General features: G+C 50.6%; 2 protein-coding genes across 2 annotated transcripts in view; both read left to right on the top strand.

The window, feature by feature from the left end:
• Positions 1-363: 363 nt before the first annotated feature.
• hrob (homologous recombination factor with OB-fold) lies at positions 364-7,796 on the top strand. The gene is made up of 10 exons (XM_084463415.1): positions 364-518; positions 646-696; positions 868-1,824; positions 2,212-2,295; positions 3,034-3,168; positions 3,646-3,754; positions 4,868-4,953; positions 5,717-5,878; positions 7,043-7,253; positions 7,598-7,796. Exons 1-10 carry the CDS (start codon positions 516-518, stop codon positions 7,651-7,653), a joined length of 1,854 nt encoding a protein of 617 aa, XP_084319541.1. The 5' UTR covers positions 364-515; the 3' UTR covers positions 7,654-7,796.
• Positions 7,797-11,264: 3,468 nt separating this feature from the next.
• asic2 (acid-sensing (proton-gated) ion channel 2) overlaps positions 11,265-15,823 on the top strand; it is a gene marked incomplete at its 5' end in the record, with an annotated part of 276,492 nt that continues 271,933 nt past the window's right edge. The window contains 3 exon segments of the mRNA XM_084488803.1: positions 11,265-11,342; positions 11,457-11,529; positions 12,230-12,315. Of these exon segments, the coding sequence (XP_084344929.1) occupies positions 11,265-11,342; positions 11,457-11,529; positions 12,230-12,315 (237 nt within the window).

Raw genomic sequence — 15,823 nt, 5'->3', positions numbered from 1 at the left:
TGTGTCAAAATGGTTTTCCACGCCAAGTCCAACAGTAGTTATTATTAGATATGCCTGCAAGCTGATACGCCGAGGCTGTCCTGTCCCAAGATGACCACTAGATGGCGGTATTGTTCAGGCTCCACTGCGAGGCTGTCCTGCCCAGAGATGCCCACTGGAGGGCGGTGTTGTTCAGGCTCCACTGCAAGGCTGTCCTGCCCGGAGATGACCACTAGAGGGCGGTGTTGTTCAGGCTCCACTGCTCACTGATGAGTTGAAGTGACGTCAGGCGGGGCGGGGCCATACCCGGAAACGCGTTAGTAAACAGTGCGTACGTCAGCACGCTGAGCTCAAACGCAGCGGCGCCAAGGCTCAACTTTTCACGATGCTCCTCGGTAATGTCTCGATTTCCTCTCTTCTGTTGTCAAGTCAGACAACGGGCTGGTATTGATGTTATGAGATAATCAGTGGATTGCGTTAATCGCCGGACACCGTTGAAGATGATTAGATAAAAGTTTGATCACCAAATCCCAGCAATGGTAAGCAAATCGGTTCAACTAATTCAGTGGCTAATGGAAAGATAACTGTGCACATTAATTCAAAGTCTAACATCATGTGTTATGCAGTAATTCTCAACCTTTTCGTATTGTATTTGCTCTATTCCAGACCTGCAAACTAAACGGATTGTTCAGCATTGGCGAGGACTTCGACGATGAGGTGATTCACACATCAACACAAGACACACCTGATCGCAATAGTCTTCATTATTGCGGTGGTCCCTATCAATATGTTCCTTAATTGCATGTAAAACCCTGTGTTAATGTGTGTGTGTGTGTGTGTGTGTGTGTGTGTGTGTGTGTGTGTGTGTGTGTGTGTGTGTGTCTGTAGGACCTGCTCGAGGCAGAGTGGGCTGCCCCAGCGGTGCCTGCTTGCGTCCCCGCTCCCGTTCCGTCCTCTGCACTGAGCGCTCCGACTCCGAGTGACCAGGAAAACGCTTCCTCCCACCAGACCCTCAATGCCTCGAATAAAGACACGCACGGCCCCGCACGGACGGCCGCCACAGACACTGTCCGTCCGGGCTTGAGGCAGATCTCCTCCCTTCCAGAACCTTCCTCGTCGTCGTCCTCCGCAAACCACGCCTGTCCGGACGTCGCCCCCCGCCCGAGGCCCCCAGCAGGCGACCGGCCCCTGAAGGCCTCTGAGATCCAGGATGACTTTGAGGACTGGGACGTGGACCTCGCTGACCTGGATGAGAGCGACCACCAGGTGGGCCTGGGGGTCCAGCTGGGGGTCCAGGGGCACCAGCAGACGTTGGACCCCGACACTGCGTCTCCCTCTGGGACCGCCACGGACCTCATATCCTCCGTCAATAGGCTCCGCCCCCCGAACTGCGGGAGGACTCCCCCTGAATCCCACACGCCCTGCCGCGCGCCCGGCGGCGTGTCCGGCAGTGTCTCGCCGTCGCCGTCGCCACGTCAACAGCCGCGCTGCGTGCCGTCGGGCACCCCGGGGCCCCGCCCCTCTTTAGTCCCTCCCGCCCCTCCCTGGAGCCCCGTGGTGTTCAACGTCCCAAGCCCCGCCCCCCGGCTACAGAGACGCCCTGAACCGCCGCCGCCGCCGCAGAGACCGTGGACCACGCCCAACAGGGGGGGCCTGTTTGAGCCCGGGTCCCCCGCGGGCCCCGCCCTGTACAGCCCCCGGCCCCTGAGCACGCCCGTCCTCACCAACCACCTGGTCCGGCTGGTGTCGGCCGCCAGCAACCCCCCCAGGAAGAGGCCTCGCTCCGGGGCCCCGCGCCCCAGCACCCGGCGCTTCCCCGGCCCCGCGGGGCTCCTGCCCCAGCAGGTCTGTCCCCCCCCCGTCTGTCTGTCCGCCCCCCCCCCCCCCCCCCCCCCCCGTTGGTAACATGAGATCAGAGGGTGTTTGTTTATTAATGTTTAATTAGGGATTTAATTGACAAAAAGACGAACGTCAATACAGTCAAGCAGAGGCACAGCAGAGGTCTTACTCAGCTGAATTGTATTTAGTTCAGGTGGTGTTTTTATTTACGTATTCCAGTTGGGAAATTCAGGTGTCACGTACGATATTAATAGGTATGTACTATATTAATAGCGTGAAACTAATTATGAGTCATGTGTCACATGTGACACATGACTCGTGTCACATGTGGCTGGGGCCGGTATGACATCACCACCAGGGATAATGACATCTACTCCCCTCTGTCCTCCCCAGCCCCTGAACCAGAGCCTGGATGACATCGTGGTGTCGGTCCCTCAGACCCCCGCCCACGGCGCTGTCGCCCGTCTGCCAAGCCAGGTACAGACAGACTGACTGACTGACTGACAAATGAGACTGCCAGCCAGTCTGCCTAAAGTATGTATTAGGCTGGCTTTACACGACAACGATCTGAACACAAGCCGCAAAAGTGGTGTTGCGCTCCCACTTTTCATTCCGCGTTTAGACGAGCGTCTTTGGGTGGAAATCTGCGTGCATACGGTGACGCAAAAGTGTGTGAAAGCCAACATGTTTGTTGTGGTTTGCCTGTACTTCGCGTGGATGTGACGTAAACGCGTACGGGACGAGAGCCAGCGTGAGCAGCTCAGAGCACACCTTTTGCGTTGTTAACCCTTTAGACGGAAATGCAACAGTGGAGCGTTTTTAAGATTTCCAGTTTTTAAGCCCCGAAAACGCTGTCGCCGTCTAAACGAAAGGCACATCTGATAAAATATTTTGTCGGTTTCACCCGGGAGCGTTGTCGTGTAAAGCCAGCCTGAGATACACGACAGACACATCAACGGGTGATAGATAAACTGCAATGCTTTGGGTGCTGCAGGTGAGATCCTAGAGATTTATAGATCAACAAATCAGCAGAACAAATCTGAGATGAATCTAAGATGTGTCATACAGAGGCAGGCAGTCATGTCACGGAGCATTTCACCCGCTAATCGCTAGCGTACGGCGACGGCGTTTCTAAACCAATTACGCTGAAGCAATGGCTCTTTTAAACCGAACCTCCGGCGCCTTTAATCCCTCTCCACCTCACATCGCCGCCAGTGCTCCGGCTCCCAGTCTGAGGAGGAGGAGTTTACCAGTGGGCCCTGGGGGGCCATGAAGGCAGACATGGGATTGGACGAGAGGAACCCAACGTGTTTCCTGCACTCGTACAGCGTCGTCATGGTGCTGCGTAAGGTAAGCCCAGCTTCCCAGCTCTTCATCTCCGGGCTCCTGCAGGTAGGAGTTCAAGTGAGCGCACCTGATTGCAACCGCAAGGCGCTTAGCATGGATTCCATCTTGGATCCAAGCCATCGTTATTCAGGATGAAAATAAACATAATCCCCGTAAATGTATTTTTGCCTGTTAAAAGAGCGTCTTGCCATGGCAGCCCGCGTATGTTGTGGTTCCTGATTGGTTCTATGGGGTGACCCTCCTTTACCGAGGGGGCCAATAGGACGAGGCCAGAGTTATGTTGTGGTCCCTGATTGGTGCAATTGGGTCAGCCTCCTTTCATCGAGGGGGGGCCATTGGACGAGTATGTTGTGGTTCCTGATTGGTTCGATGTTGCGGTTCCTGATGGGTTCAATGGTTCAATGTTGTGGTTCCTGATTGGTTCAATAGGGCGAGGCCAGACTGGGTTGTGGTTCCTGATTGGTTCTTCTGTCTCCCCAGGCGGCACTGAGGCAGCTGGCCCAGAACAAGGTGCCCAACATGGCGGTGCAGCTGAAGAGCATCCTGCACACGCATGCCGACGCCAAGGCCGTGTTCAGGGACCCCACAGGTAGCATGCATTTCCCCTCCTCTTCACACTCCAGAAACACCAATCGGTGAGACATTCAGAGTGGAATCCTTAATTAACAACGGCACGTTCAGTCTGAAAGGAAGGGCTTTTAATTATATCTTTTGTTTTGTTTTCATCATGTCAAGACAAGACAAGCAGGGCAGCATGATGTCCATAATTGCCATGGAGCTGCATTGTGGACCCTAATGCGGCAATTATGTCGTACCCTGCACTTATCACACTCTTAGAGATGCGGCAATCTTCCCGTTTCAGCCGACAGACGAATTTACGCTTTCTTTTTAGTCTCTCAACATCCTCGGTATCTTTATTGTTCTCTTCTTTCAACGTGTCAAGCTTCTTTTTTCTTTTCTTTTGAGAGAGAGAGAGAGAGAGAGAGAGAGAGAGAGAGAGAGAGAGAGAGAGAGAGAGAGAGAGAGAGAGAGAGAGAGAGAGAGAGAGAGAGAGAGAGAGAGAGAGAGAGAGAGAGAGAGAGAGAGAGAGAGAGAGAGAGAGAGAGAGAGAGAGAGAGAGAGAGAGAGAACCCACCCTTGGGAGAATGTGCAGCATGCCATCGGGCAATTTCTCAACCCTCCGTGGCCTTGAGTGTTTTTTACCAGCTGCTCCCCCATTGTGATCAATGGGGGGGGGGTGGCATTTATGTTGGACCCCCCCCCCATAATGCTGACGGGAACGGGGGCGCTCAACAGCATGAACCCCACCTCCTCTCGGGTCATGGTGCCCTTCCCCTCGCACCCAGCGGAGGCGTGCGCACCGCAGTCGGGTGGATGAATGAATATTTGGACATGGCGTAATGATGATGGGAGGTGACTGGTTGGCATGGTTGCATGCAGTTCAGTTTAGTTCTGCCACAGCAGAGTCCTGGACCCAGCAGTCGTACTGTGCTGCAGCAGAACCTCTGGGGAGGGGGGGGGGGGTTAACAGCACAGAACCTGGGCCGCAAGCCAAACGCTGGGGTTTGTGAGACTAGTGACTAACAAGGAACCCAAACGTGTGTGTGTGTGTGTGTGTGTGTGTGTGTGTGTGTGTGTGTGTGTGTGTGTGTGTGTGTGTGTGTGTGTGTGTGTGTGTGTGTGTGTGTGTGTGTGTCTCTAGGTGAGATCGCTGGCACGGTGCACCGGCGCCTCCTGGAGGACAGACTGGGCGAGCTGAAGGCGGGGGCGGTGCTGCTGCTGAAACAGGCAAGAGGCTCCCCCCCCACGGCCCCCCCCCCCCCCCCACACGGCTTCTCCCCCACACGGCTCCGTCCTCACACACTCCTCCGTCGCTCTCAAAATGACATCCACATGTGACACACACACATCAAGGACAAAGTGGACACATTTATTCAAAAAGATTCGTCATTAAGGGCCTCAAACATGAAAACGGCGAAAAGATGAAAAAAACCCATAGCAGCAGTTCGAGAGACGTGTCGGGATGGGGAATATGGAAATGAGAAATACACGAAAAAATGTGACGTGGAAATATGTGAATTAGAACGAATGTGCTAGACCCACGACCCACGCATCAACGGGTGATAGACGGAGCTGGATAAACTGCAACGCTTTGGGTGCTGCAGGTGAGATTCGAGAGATTATAAAGAGCTAGAGCAGAATAATTCAGGAGTTCTTCTAAGATGTGTCATACAGAGGCAGGCAGTCATGTCACGGAGCATTTCACCCGCTAACGGCTAGCGTACGGCGACGGCGTTTCTAAACCAATTACACTGAAGCAATGGCTCTTTTAAATCTAACCTCTGGCGCCTTTAATCCCTCTCCACCTCACATTGCCGCCAGTGTATCGGCTCCCAGTCTGAGGAGGAGGAGTTCACCAGTGGGCCCTAGGGGGGGGGGGGGGATGAAGGCAGACGTGGGAATGGGGCGGAGGCAGGGGCGGGGTCCGCTGGGCTGTGCTGTGCTTCCCGCCCTTCACCCGTGTGACACCCCTTTATTTGACTCCTCCCAGGTGGGCGTGTTCTCCCCCTCCCACCGCAACCATTACCTGAACGTCACGCCCAGTAACCTGCTGAAGATCTACCCTCCGGATGGGGCGAGCAGCTCCTCCTCCACCTCCTCCACCTCCTCCTTCTCCTTCTGCTCCACCCCGCACCTCCCTCCTCTGATGCAGGTGATTCACGCACACGCACACTGTGTTGCGAAGGAACAACGTTTACATTGTAAATAACATTGACATTAATGGCGTTTAGCAGACGCTTTTATCCAAAGCGACTTGCAATAAGTACATTTGTCAGCAGAAGGAGAAACAACATTGTAAAACGGGTGGCTTAAATCAAGCGATCTGATTGGTTCCCAACTGTTGTATATTGAGCGTATACACACAGCTGCTATGACGGCCGTTCAGTTTACAGAGTTCAGTATCACTCCACGCCTAACTCGAACTGTTGTTTATTTATATATAAAAGCAATAGCAAAGTTCACTGAAGAGTAAAAATATGTTGATTGATGGAGAGGGTGGAAATGTTGTAAAGCAATAGGCACACGGTGAGTGAACTCAATAGTAGGCTAAATTGCCGGCGAACCGAGCTACCGTCTCTAGCCTAGCCTTCTCTCTGAAGGACGCTACAGTGTGTTGCATAGCAACCGCCGTACACGTAGACTTTCTCGCTTTTTCAAAATTGAGGGTGTCTATGACATTCATTTTGCCATATTTACGTAACCGTTTTATAAAAGCAATAGATCACTTCAGTCAGTGGTATAAGTTCGGTCTGTGTAGATGAAAGGGCGAGAAAGAATCCGGTGCGTGCTTGTTCACTGACTCTGACACCTCCGGGGTAGAGAGGAAGACTAAGCCGCTCTACCCTTTGGTTCTAATAGCCCCGATTTCTCAAAGCGCCGAATGGCTTTTGGGGGCGGGGGGGGGGGGGCGGCATGTGGCTCAGGAGGAAGAGTGGGTTGACTTGTAACCGGAGAGTCGCTAATTCGATCCCCGGCTCCTCCTAGCTGAGTGTCGAGGTGTCCCTGAGCGAGACGCCTCACCCTAACTGCTGTTGACGAGCCGGCTGTCAAGAGCATGAATGTGTGCATGAATGGGTGAATGTCAGGCAATATTGCAGAGTGCTTTTGAGTGGCCACTGGTTATAAAAGCAGTCCATTTACAGTTTTACCTTTTTATTCATTACCGTTTCAAAAAAGCTAAAGAAAATAGAGGGACGACTGCAGGGGAGGGGTGGGGGGGGGAAGTTTAGCGGCAGGATTAAACGCAGCCATCAATCCAACTGAGGAGGCTCTCCGTCACACCGGCCCCTAACGACCGGTCGCCGCTGTGATTCAGGAGCCCGCCTGCCCGCCCGCAGGCCCCCCTCCCTCGGCCCCCTGGGGCCCCGTCTCCTCCATGCAGCTGGAGCTGGAGGAGGAGGAGGACGAGGAGGAGGAGGTGAGCCAGCGAGGGATTGCAGCTGGGACCCGCTCTGAGGAGGCTCCCCCCCACCCCGGCGCGGAGCAGCAGGGAGCCCCGCAGGACCCGGCCTGGGACGGGGGAGGAGGTGGGTGTGGGACGTCTGTCTGTCTGTCTGTCTGTAAAGAGAGACGTGTGTGTCTGAGTGAGTTTGTGTCTGTCTGAGTGTGTGTTTGATGAGAGAGACTGTTCTGACTGTCTGTCTTTATACTGAGAGTCTGTTGTGGGTGTCTGTCTGTCTGTGAAGAGAGAACTGTGCAGTGTGTGTGTGTCTGTCAGTTTGTTTTTCTTTGAAGAGAGAGACTGTTCTGGTGTGTGTGTGTGTGTGTGTGTGTGTGTGTGTGTGTGTGTGTGTGTGTGTGTGTGTGTGTGTGTGTGTGTGTGTGTGTGTGTGTGTATCCTTACTCCACTGGCTGTCCCTGTGTTCCACAGACGATGACCTGAATGAGCTCCTGGGAGACTTACTGGAGGACTGCTCCAGCCTGTGACCCCCAGAGCCCCCCTCCGGACCAGGGACACTACTTCTGTTTTACTGCTTTATTTAGTTTTGTAAAGAAAAGAAACCTTTATTGTCAAAGTATATCGTGTTTGTGTCAGTGCGTGTGCTGACACAGTGTGTGTGCACCACACTCCCAACCCTCCCACTGCTAACCTTGGTTGTCATGACTCCATCTCTCTGTCATGTGTTCCACACCATTGGTTTATAAATAAAAACGGTTTAAATGCGTATTTTGTTGATGTTTATTATAATCACTGATCGGCCTCGTAGCCGCAGGGTGATTTCCTCCCCAGCAGGTGGCAGTGTCTCCCCTGATAGTCAATACTGATGATCCTATACATGCGCTTCTCAGTGTTTATCCTATAGATTCGTTTTTTTTTTTTTATCGGACCCTGCTAATCGCTCGACAGCAAGATAATTATTAGAACGAATTAACCGGAATGATTAATTGTCGTCGCTTAGCTCTTAGTTACCGTTCCCATCACACCAGAATATTTACTCAAATTGTTTCTACGGATTACCAGCCGGGTCATGTATTGCGTTGGTGTTATGTCTTTTATTTGATGTGATCCATACAGTAATCAGGTTTAATTGCTCATTAATTATAAGCAACCACTTAAAGCCCGGGTCATATCATAATGAAAAGTGTTGCGTTTGTCCACTATAGAGCGTGTGAGATTGGCCTCAAAAGCACTGATCTGTGCAGTGGGAAACTGCCAAAGAAGCAGAACATGCTCATTTATAATGTAAATGTTGAACATTGCACGGTTCATATCCTAACAGTACACCCTATGTCATAACCCTCATAGTAGTAACCCGCAAAGCCGTTAATACACAGATGCTGTCAGAAATGATGCAGTGAAATTAGTCCCCATTAGGAATGTCCTCCCGTTGAGACCACTAATCCACGACACACTCTCCATTACCATTAAAGAGCAATAGGCTAGAGTTGCTTAATTAACATAGACATTAACGTCTACATTTGGGAGCGCGCGCGCGCGCGCGTGTGTGTGTGTGTGTGTGTGTGTGTGTTCGCGTGCGTGCGTGCAAGAGAGGGAGGGAGAGAGCTATGGTATTGGCTATTTAATAATAGGCTAGGCCTACTGGTATTTAAATGTTAAATGTTGTAATTAGCAGAAGCTCAAATAAATCTTGAGTTGCATGAGCGAGGCAACGCAAGCCATAAAGAAAACGTGTTTTCTTTATGACTTGTGTTGCCCCGTTTATGCCGTTTAAGTCCATTCCCCTTCTATTCGGGAGCATCATTACTTTCTAATGGGGGTGTAGTGGAACCCGTCAAACGTCACTTTGTGATGTTTATTCCACAAGCACGTCATGCTTGTGGATGCAGGATGCGACCCGTGACGTAGCACATGGTGACGTAGCACCTGGCCGCGTGTTGCCGCCGCTGGGAGTTGTTCAACCGACTCCGCGTCCACTGATTCATCGCGTTTAGACCTCTCTTCTCAGGGATGCCACCACGGATGTAAGTGCACAAGTCGGGGAGCTCATTCAAAAAAGTAAAGCAAGTTCATTTAGATTTATTTTTTGGTGTATTTATCGGCACACGCGACGCTAATTAGCATTGCTACCTTTTTGCTCACCTTTCTAAAGTGCGTCTTCTGGACCATGTAGTTGTAGGGCATGAGTACAACAAATGTCCTAGTAATCCTATCTCTCTCGCTAAAAAAAAAAATGGTTGGAAACAAATAAAGGGAAGAGTTTAACAAATAGCTAAAGGGATAAAGTTAGAATACATTTCAGATAAAATCTAGAATAGCTGAGCTGAAAGTTTGAATCAAGTCAGTGTTACTGTGTGTGTGTGTGTGTGTGTGTGTGTGTGTGTGTGTGTGTGTGTGTGTGTGTGTGTGAGATTAAATAAGTACAGGTGCACAGAGGGGAAATTGCCTGCTATGCAGATAATGAATTGCCAATATGTCCTACATAGTGTATCACTTTCCATGTGCTACAGTACATCTTCATTAGACGCCCAGGGGACAAACCTTTGTTTGTATTAACACCGACTGTTTCACCAAAGCCTGACACATTATGGGTGGCATTCAGAATACAAAGACAACGAATTACAGCATTTATAGTAAATATATAATAAATGTCGCAATGGCATCAGAGTCATTAAAACGACACAACTATCAAACTCAAAACGCACCCCAAAAAAATTGTACCCCTGACACATCAGCACCACTGCCAGCAATGGAGTTGAGATGTGAAGAAGTGAATATACATTCTAGTGAAGTAGTCTAGTCTAGTCTAGAATTGTTGTCTGTGTGACACTAGACTCGAAACAGAAGCTGCTTTCACATATGACCTCCGTCTTTTCTCCGCATTTGTGGAGCAGCAGGTTCGACCGTGAGGGTCATTCACACTTATTCACACTTGACTGCCCGAAATGCGGACATCAGTGTCGCTCAGACATCAGTAGAATCTCCGGATGGTTTAGGGGGCGGGCTTGCAAGGGGCGGTGTATGACGTAGGGTCTAAATTCTCAAGAGGCGGTACATGACGTAGTATAATTGCGGCCGCTGTCACGTTGGTTTGTTGTTGTTTGACCGCAGACAGCATGGAAGCAAAACGGGCAGAACTCACTGCGATCTTCTTAACTGTTGTTGCAGCGATACACCAGATATTTTGTTGCATCCACAACATCCGAGGCATCGATGAAAGATTGGATGAGCTAGAAACCAATAGAAGGAACGATGAATAAGAAAGGCGTTGCGAACAACTGTGTTACCGGAGAAAGTAACCTCTTCTTATTCGGTATTCGTATTCGTATTCATAACCTCTTCTTTAAGTTATACCATAACATCTCGCGTTGGTAAGGTTGGTCTGAAGCGCTCGTAGAACCTTCTTAGCTCTACCGTAGTGATGATTCAGCTCCTACAGTCTCCGCCACTGTACAGTAACCTTTATAAATCCCCTTTGCGCATGTTCATTCCAAGTTCGCGTCCGTAGCCAATTGAGACCAAATGAAACGGCATGTTTGAATTGAGGATATTGTCTCGGCTGTTCTTTATTTTGGGCTGTGGGTACAGCAGGCAAGATCAGCTCGACTTGCTTCCAATAATTAAAAAAAAAAATATATATATATATATTATTTATTTTACAATTCAAAAATGAACAAAACTGTCTTCTAAATTAAGGAAATAATACTGGGAAACGAATAAACCATTATAAGCAACGAGTGAACTTAATAAGCGATCAAAATACTCTTTTCAACCACTGCCTCTTTCCCTTGACATTTAGTTATCACCTGACATATGTGACAGATGTTTAAGGCAACCTGGTCGTACAGGAATCCGTGAAATGAGTCAGTCTACGTCCCGTATAGTAGCCTATATTTTAATTTAACGTCTTTAATGGTAAGAGACCGCACGGGGATGGACAATGGATAATGAGCGTTGTTTAATTAAATTACAATGCCACGAGAACAGCTGCCTCTGAACTGGCGATTCGTCACCGTTACTTCTTATCACCGGGTTCGGCGTGAGAGTGTCCGGGACAGAAGATGTTTCTGAGCTGGACGGTGATGGCATGACAGTCTCCATGCTCTCTGACGGGGAATCTGAGAGGGCTGCCACTTGCATGCTGCCAGTCACTCGTAGCGGCCTTGTGGAGTGCCAGCCCCCCCAGATCGTCTCACACAAATCCTGGTACTGGCAGGTTTTGCGGTCGTTCCCACTTTTTTTGTTGTGGTCTACCACGGTGGTGAACTGCTTTTTGAGGGATTTAATTTCGTGATGAGTTGTGTCCTTCCCTTCACAATTCCCATTTCAGCAAGCTTCTTCACCATACTGCGTCTTTCGCAGTGCCCTTCATATGTGCGATCACCGCACTGTCGGCCCTCAAAGTGAGCAGCTGAAAAACCTCTTCGTCTTTCCAGGCCATTGTTGTATGTCTCCTTGCCTCTCTCGTGTTTTTTGTTCCCGCCGTAGCGTCATCAACACGCCCACTAACGTGAAGTGCGAAATGCCGACATTCTACTGCTCATTCACATATAAGGTAACTAGCATTTCCTCCGGAGAACATACTACCTCGGGGGTAGTATTTTTTCAGGAGGTCCAACGTCAGGATATGTCATTCACATATACGGCACATCTGTAGAATCTACGGAGAATAGACAAATGCACGTCCATATGTGAAAGCAGCTCGGCACGTTTGACGAGGTGCAGCATCTTACACGGGTTCAACAACTTATGATCGTTGAGTAAAGCAGAAACGTTCTCCTACGTACACATCTGTGTTCATATTTGAACCTTGTTCAGCTGCTTGTTTGTGTTATAAAAATAAAACTCTCTTCCCCTGCTGCTGTTCCATCACTTTGTAAGAGGCTTTCAACGGGGGTTGCTCAGGGCCACATTGATCTGCGGAGAGAGAAACAGAATGTGAGATTGCAGGATCAGAATGCTCTCCCGACGCTAATTCGGATAATTGACGTCTTCCCCAAAATGAATGGAAGATCCAACTTCATTATCACCGTTACTCTAGCTAAGCTACGATATTTGTTGCCTTACAGTAGCTCACAGATTGGTTCCTCCAACTGTCGTGAGGTCTTAACTGGATACTGTTGTTAATGGAACAAAGAAAGATCTTGTGCATCCATTCTGTACACATAGCCTTCCATCAAATCCACGGGGTAAGTCAAACTGCAATAAATGTGATCGGGCAAAACGGGAGACCCAAGTAATCAGGCTCTTGTTTACTGTCCCTTGTTTACTTGTATTCACTGCCTGGCCGGATTGACCTCCCAAAGATGGAGGCGTCGTTAACGTACGATCCAAAGGCCAATGTGGCGTCTGTATTTCTGTCTACAGTCTGGGCAGTGTGAGGAACTTCCTGCTGGGGCCTGGGCCAGGAGGGTGACCTACATACAGAGCAGCGGGCTCTGACCTGAATCAGGAGCATGGAGGACACGAGTGACCGTCTGGAGCTGGAGCTTCATGTTATTCTGTGAGAGCCAGGAGGCCAGATGATGGCGTGACGGAGTAGGCGGTGCAGGGTTTGGAACGCCGAATATGTTTTAAATATGTGGTTGAATATTATTTGGTGCACTCAACTGTGTAACAAGAAAAGGCAAGGATGACATAAATATTCGTTCTGTCTATCTCGGTCTGACTTTCAGTATGTCTGTCGTGTGTGTGTGAGTGTGCATATGTGTGTGTGTGTGTGTGTGTGGGTGGTTCAAACATGAATTTGTTGTCTTCCTGTTTCAAGTTGCACATGAGAATAGAAAAGCCGGTCTATAGTTATATTGCGTTATTAATAGTTTTGAATTGTTATATTGCCTGGGTAATGCATGTATGATGGATATAGAGTTTAATATCACACACTATTGCACTAAAGTCGGGTTGCACCAACCTAGATTAAGTATTATATTAATATTAATAAGCAGCGCTAATAGAAAACACAGGTTTTTCTAACTCAAGTAACTCGAGTCTAACTCAATTGCAAAACATGATGTTGTGCTTGTCTATATGGCCAGTTCTAAACAGTCAAATCCCAACAAAAACATAAGCTATTAAATATGTATGTATTATTTTCCATGAAGAGATAAGTGAACTCAACAAGTAGAAAAATAAAACTGATCCGTCCACCAAGGGATCTGGGAGCCTTGCTCGGTTTAAAAACGGATAAATCTTTTCAATCTCATTTCAATATCATTTCCTGCACATCACAGCTTTTCCTCTCTACTCCTTTTCATCGAGGTCCATCCTTCTTTTGCTCTCTTAATCAGCGCTCACATGCATTAGCATGCATTGGGGGGGGGGGGGGGGGGAGTAGGTAGGTGTGTGTGTGTGTGTGTGGGTGGGTGGACGGGTATGGTGCTGTCTGGTGTGTGTGCTGTGCTGTGGCTGGTTTAAGCAGCCTCTCCTGACCCGAGGCAACTGATTGGACTCTGGGGCTGAGTGAGGCTGCACACCTGTTGCCCATTGATCCATTAATCAATGTGCACCTGCCATCACCTCACACTTGAGGAGGTCTCCTGCATGGCCACATGGGTGCCAGCGTCCCGTACCATTGTCTGCAAACCTTACTAGAAACCGAAAGAGTGTGTGTGTTCTTTTATTTGTTTACTGCCACCGATGCAACCTACAACAAAATCAATTTCACACGTCCACACAATAAAAAGTCACAGATGTCGATCATTTTGGTGACAGTCCGCCTTGCGCCGTGTAAACAGAGCGCTGCTGACTAACGGAAAGGATGTCTTTGAATGGCACACTTCTGCTGCTCGCGCTGTTTCATTATGGTGTGCACGTGGCCAGAAGCGCTCTCACTGTCGTGCGCATGCACACACACACACACACACACACACACACACACACACACACACACACACACACACACACACACACACACAGACATACAGAGACAGACAGACAGACAGACAGACTGCTTGGAGCATCAGTGCGCACTCTGCCGCGGCTAGCATCACGACTAACCGGGGGACCATATGATTCTGACTGTAACAACACCCTCTCTCTCTCTCTCTCTCTCTCTCTCTCTCTCTCTCTCTCTCTCTCTCTCTCTCTCTGTCCTTCTCTGACCAAACCGCCGTCAGTTGATGCCTCGTCTCCCGCCGTTCGCCTCTGCCTCTTCTGGAACATGACCCACCCCCTCCTCCCTCCCCTCTCTCGCCCCCTCTCCCTGTTTAACCCCTGCCGTCTTATCTCCCCCCCCCCCCCCTCCCCCCCTTCCCTCCCTCCCTCCACCCCCCCGTTGGGGTGAGCCACAGCGAGGGGGGGGGGGGGGGGGGGGGGGGTTCTCCGAGATGTGCAGCGCGCTCAGAACCCGCTTCAGTGGCTGGAGAGCGGAACAGGAGAGGAGTGTGTTGTTTAGCCTGGTCTGCCCACTGTTCCCTCGCTTGCTCACTCACACACACACACACACACACACGCGCGCGCTCCCTCTCTCCCCCTTGCTCTCTCTCTCACTCTCGCTCTCGCTCTCACGCTCCCTCTCCGTCAGCCGGAGAGCGCTTCCTCTCTCCCACTCGCTCTCTCTCTCTCTCTCTCTCCCTGTAACCCTCTCGCTCTCCCTCTCCGTCAGCCTAAGAGCGCTCCTTCTCTGGTCCTCCCTCTCTCCCCCCTTCTCTCTCTCTCTCCCTGTAACCCTCTCGCTCTCCCTCTCCCTCCGTCAGCCGGAGAGCGCTTCCTCTCTCCCCCTCGCTCTCTCCCTGTAACCCCCTCTCTCTCTCTCTCTCCCTCAGCCTAAGAGCGCTCCATCTCTCTGCGTCCTGCTGTTGTTCTGCGGCTGCCACAGACACGCTGGGACGGGGGACGGGGAAGGCAGATGGTTCTTCTGACCGGGGACGACACTCGGGAGGAGCTGGGAGAAACGGCGCGCGAGACGGCGCTGAACGCCAACGTCTCTCTCTCTCTCTCTCTCTCTCTCTCTCTCTCTCTCTCTCTCTCTCTCTCTCTCTTGTATTCCCTCCCTCACTCCTTCTCTCCTTCCTCGCTCTGTCTGACTCTCACTCTCTCTCTTTCGCTCGCTCTCGCTCTCTCGTTTCCTGACTTTTACGCACACACACACGCGCGCACGCACACACGCGCACGCACGCGGGCGCGCACGCACGCACGCACACACACACACGCACGCACGCACGCTGTCAGCCTTGCCCTCCGGCACCAGTTGGATGTCATCTACTTAAGCTGAACCAGAGGTACTTGTGCTTGTCATTAATTGGGCAATGAGGGTGTGTGTGTGTGTGTGTGTGTGTGTGTCTGTGTGTGTGTGTGTGTGTGTGTGTTTTGAGCATGTGCAGCAGTTAGTGATGTGCATTTGGACTCTGAAGTTGGGGGTTTCAGCACAGATGCATCTCTGATTTGGACGACGGCTCGCTGGCTCTCGGTGCCATAGCTTAGTTAACCTTAGTGGAGATGTAGTGTTTTTATTTAAATCTTTTGCTGCCAAGAAACGAACTGCCAAGCGAAATCAACAGGGGACGTGAAGGTTGAAGTGTGTGTGTGTGTGTGTGTGTGTGTGTGTGTGTGTGTGTGTGTGTGTGTGTGTGTGTGTGTGTGTGTGTGTGTGTGTGTGTGTGTGGTGGTGTCACAGAGCCACGGGCACGCTGGCATTTACAGTTACTCCGCTCAAGAATTGAGATGAGAGTACGGCTTGGGGAGAAGCCAGCGAGTACT

This window comes from Micromesistius poutassou, assembly GCF_964030765.1.
Source record: "Micromesistius poutassou genome assembly, chromosome: 1".
In the NCBI taxonomy this organism is placed as follows: Eukaryota; Metazoa; Chordata; class Actinopteri; order Gadiformes; family Gadidae; genus Micromesistius; species Micromesistius poutassou.
Note: the sequence above shows the minus strand (reverse complement) of the source record. Positions and strands in the feature narration are given on the sequence as shown.

What these genes read in the sequence shown, in the direction of transcription:
- hrob (XM_084463415.1), top strand. An exon ending in CGGGGCTCCTGCCCCAGCAG is followed by an intron (nt 1,825 to 2,211) that starts GTCTGTCCCCCC and finishes TGTCCTCCCCAG; the next exon opens with CCCCTGAACCAGAGCCTGGA. An exon ending in CGGTGCTGCTGCTGAAACAG is followed by an intron (nt 4,954 to 5,716) that starts GCAAGAGGCTCC and finishes GACTCCTCCCAG; the next exon opens with GTGGGCGTGTTCTCCCCCTC.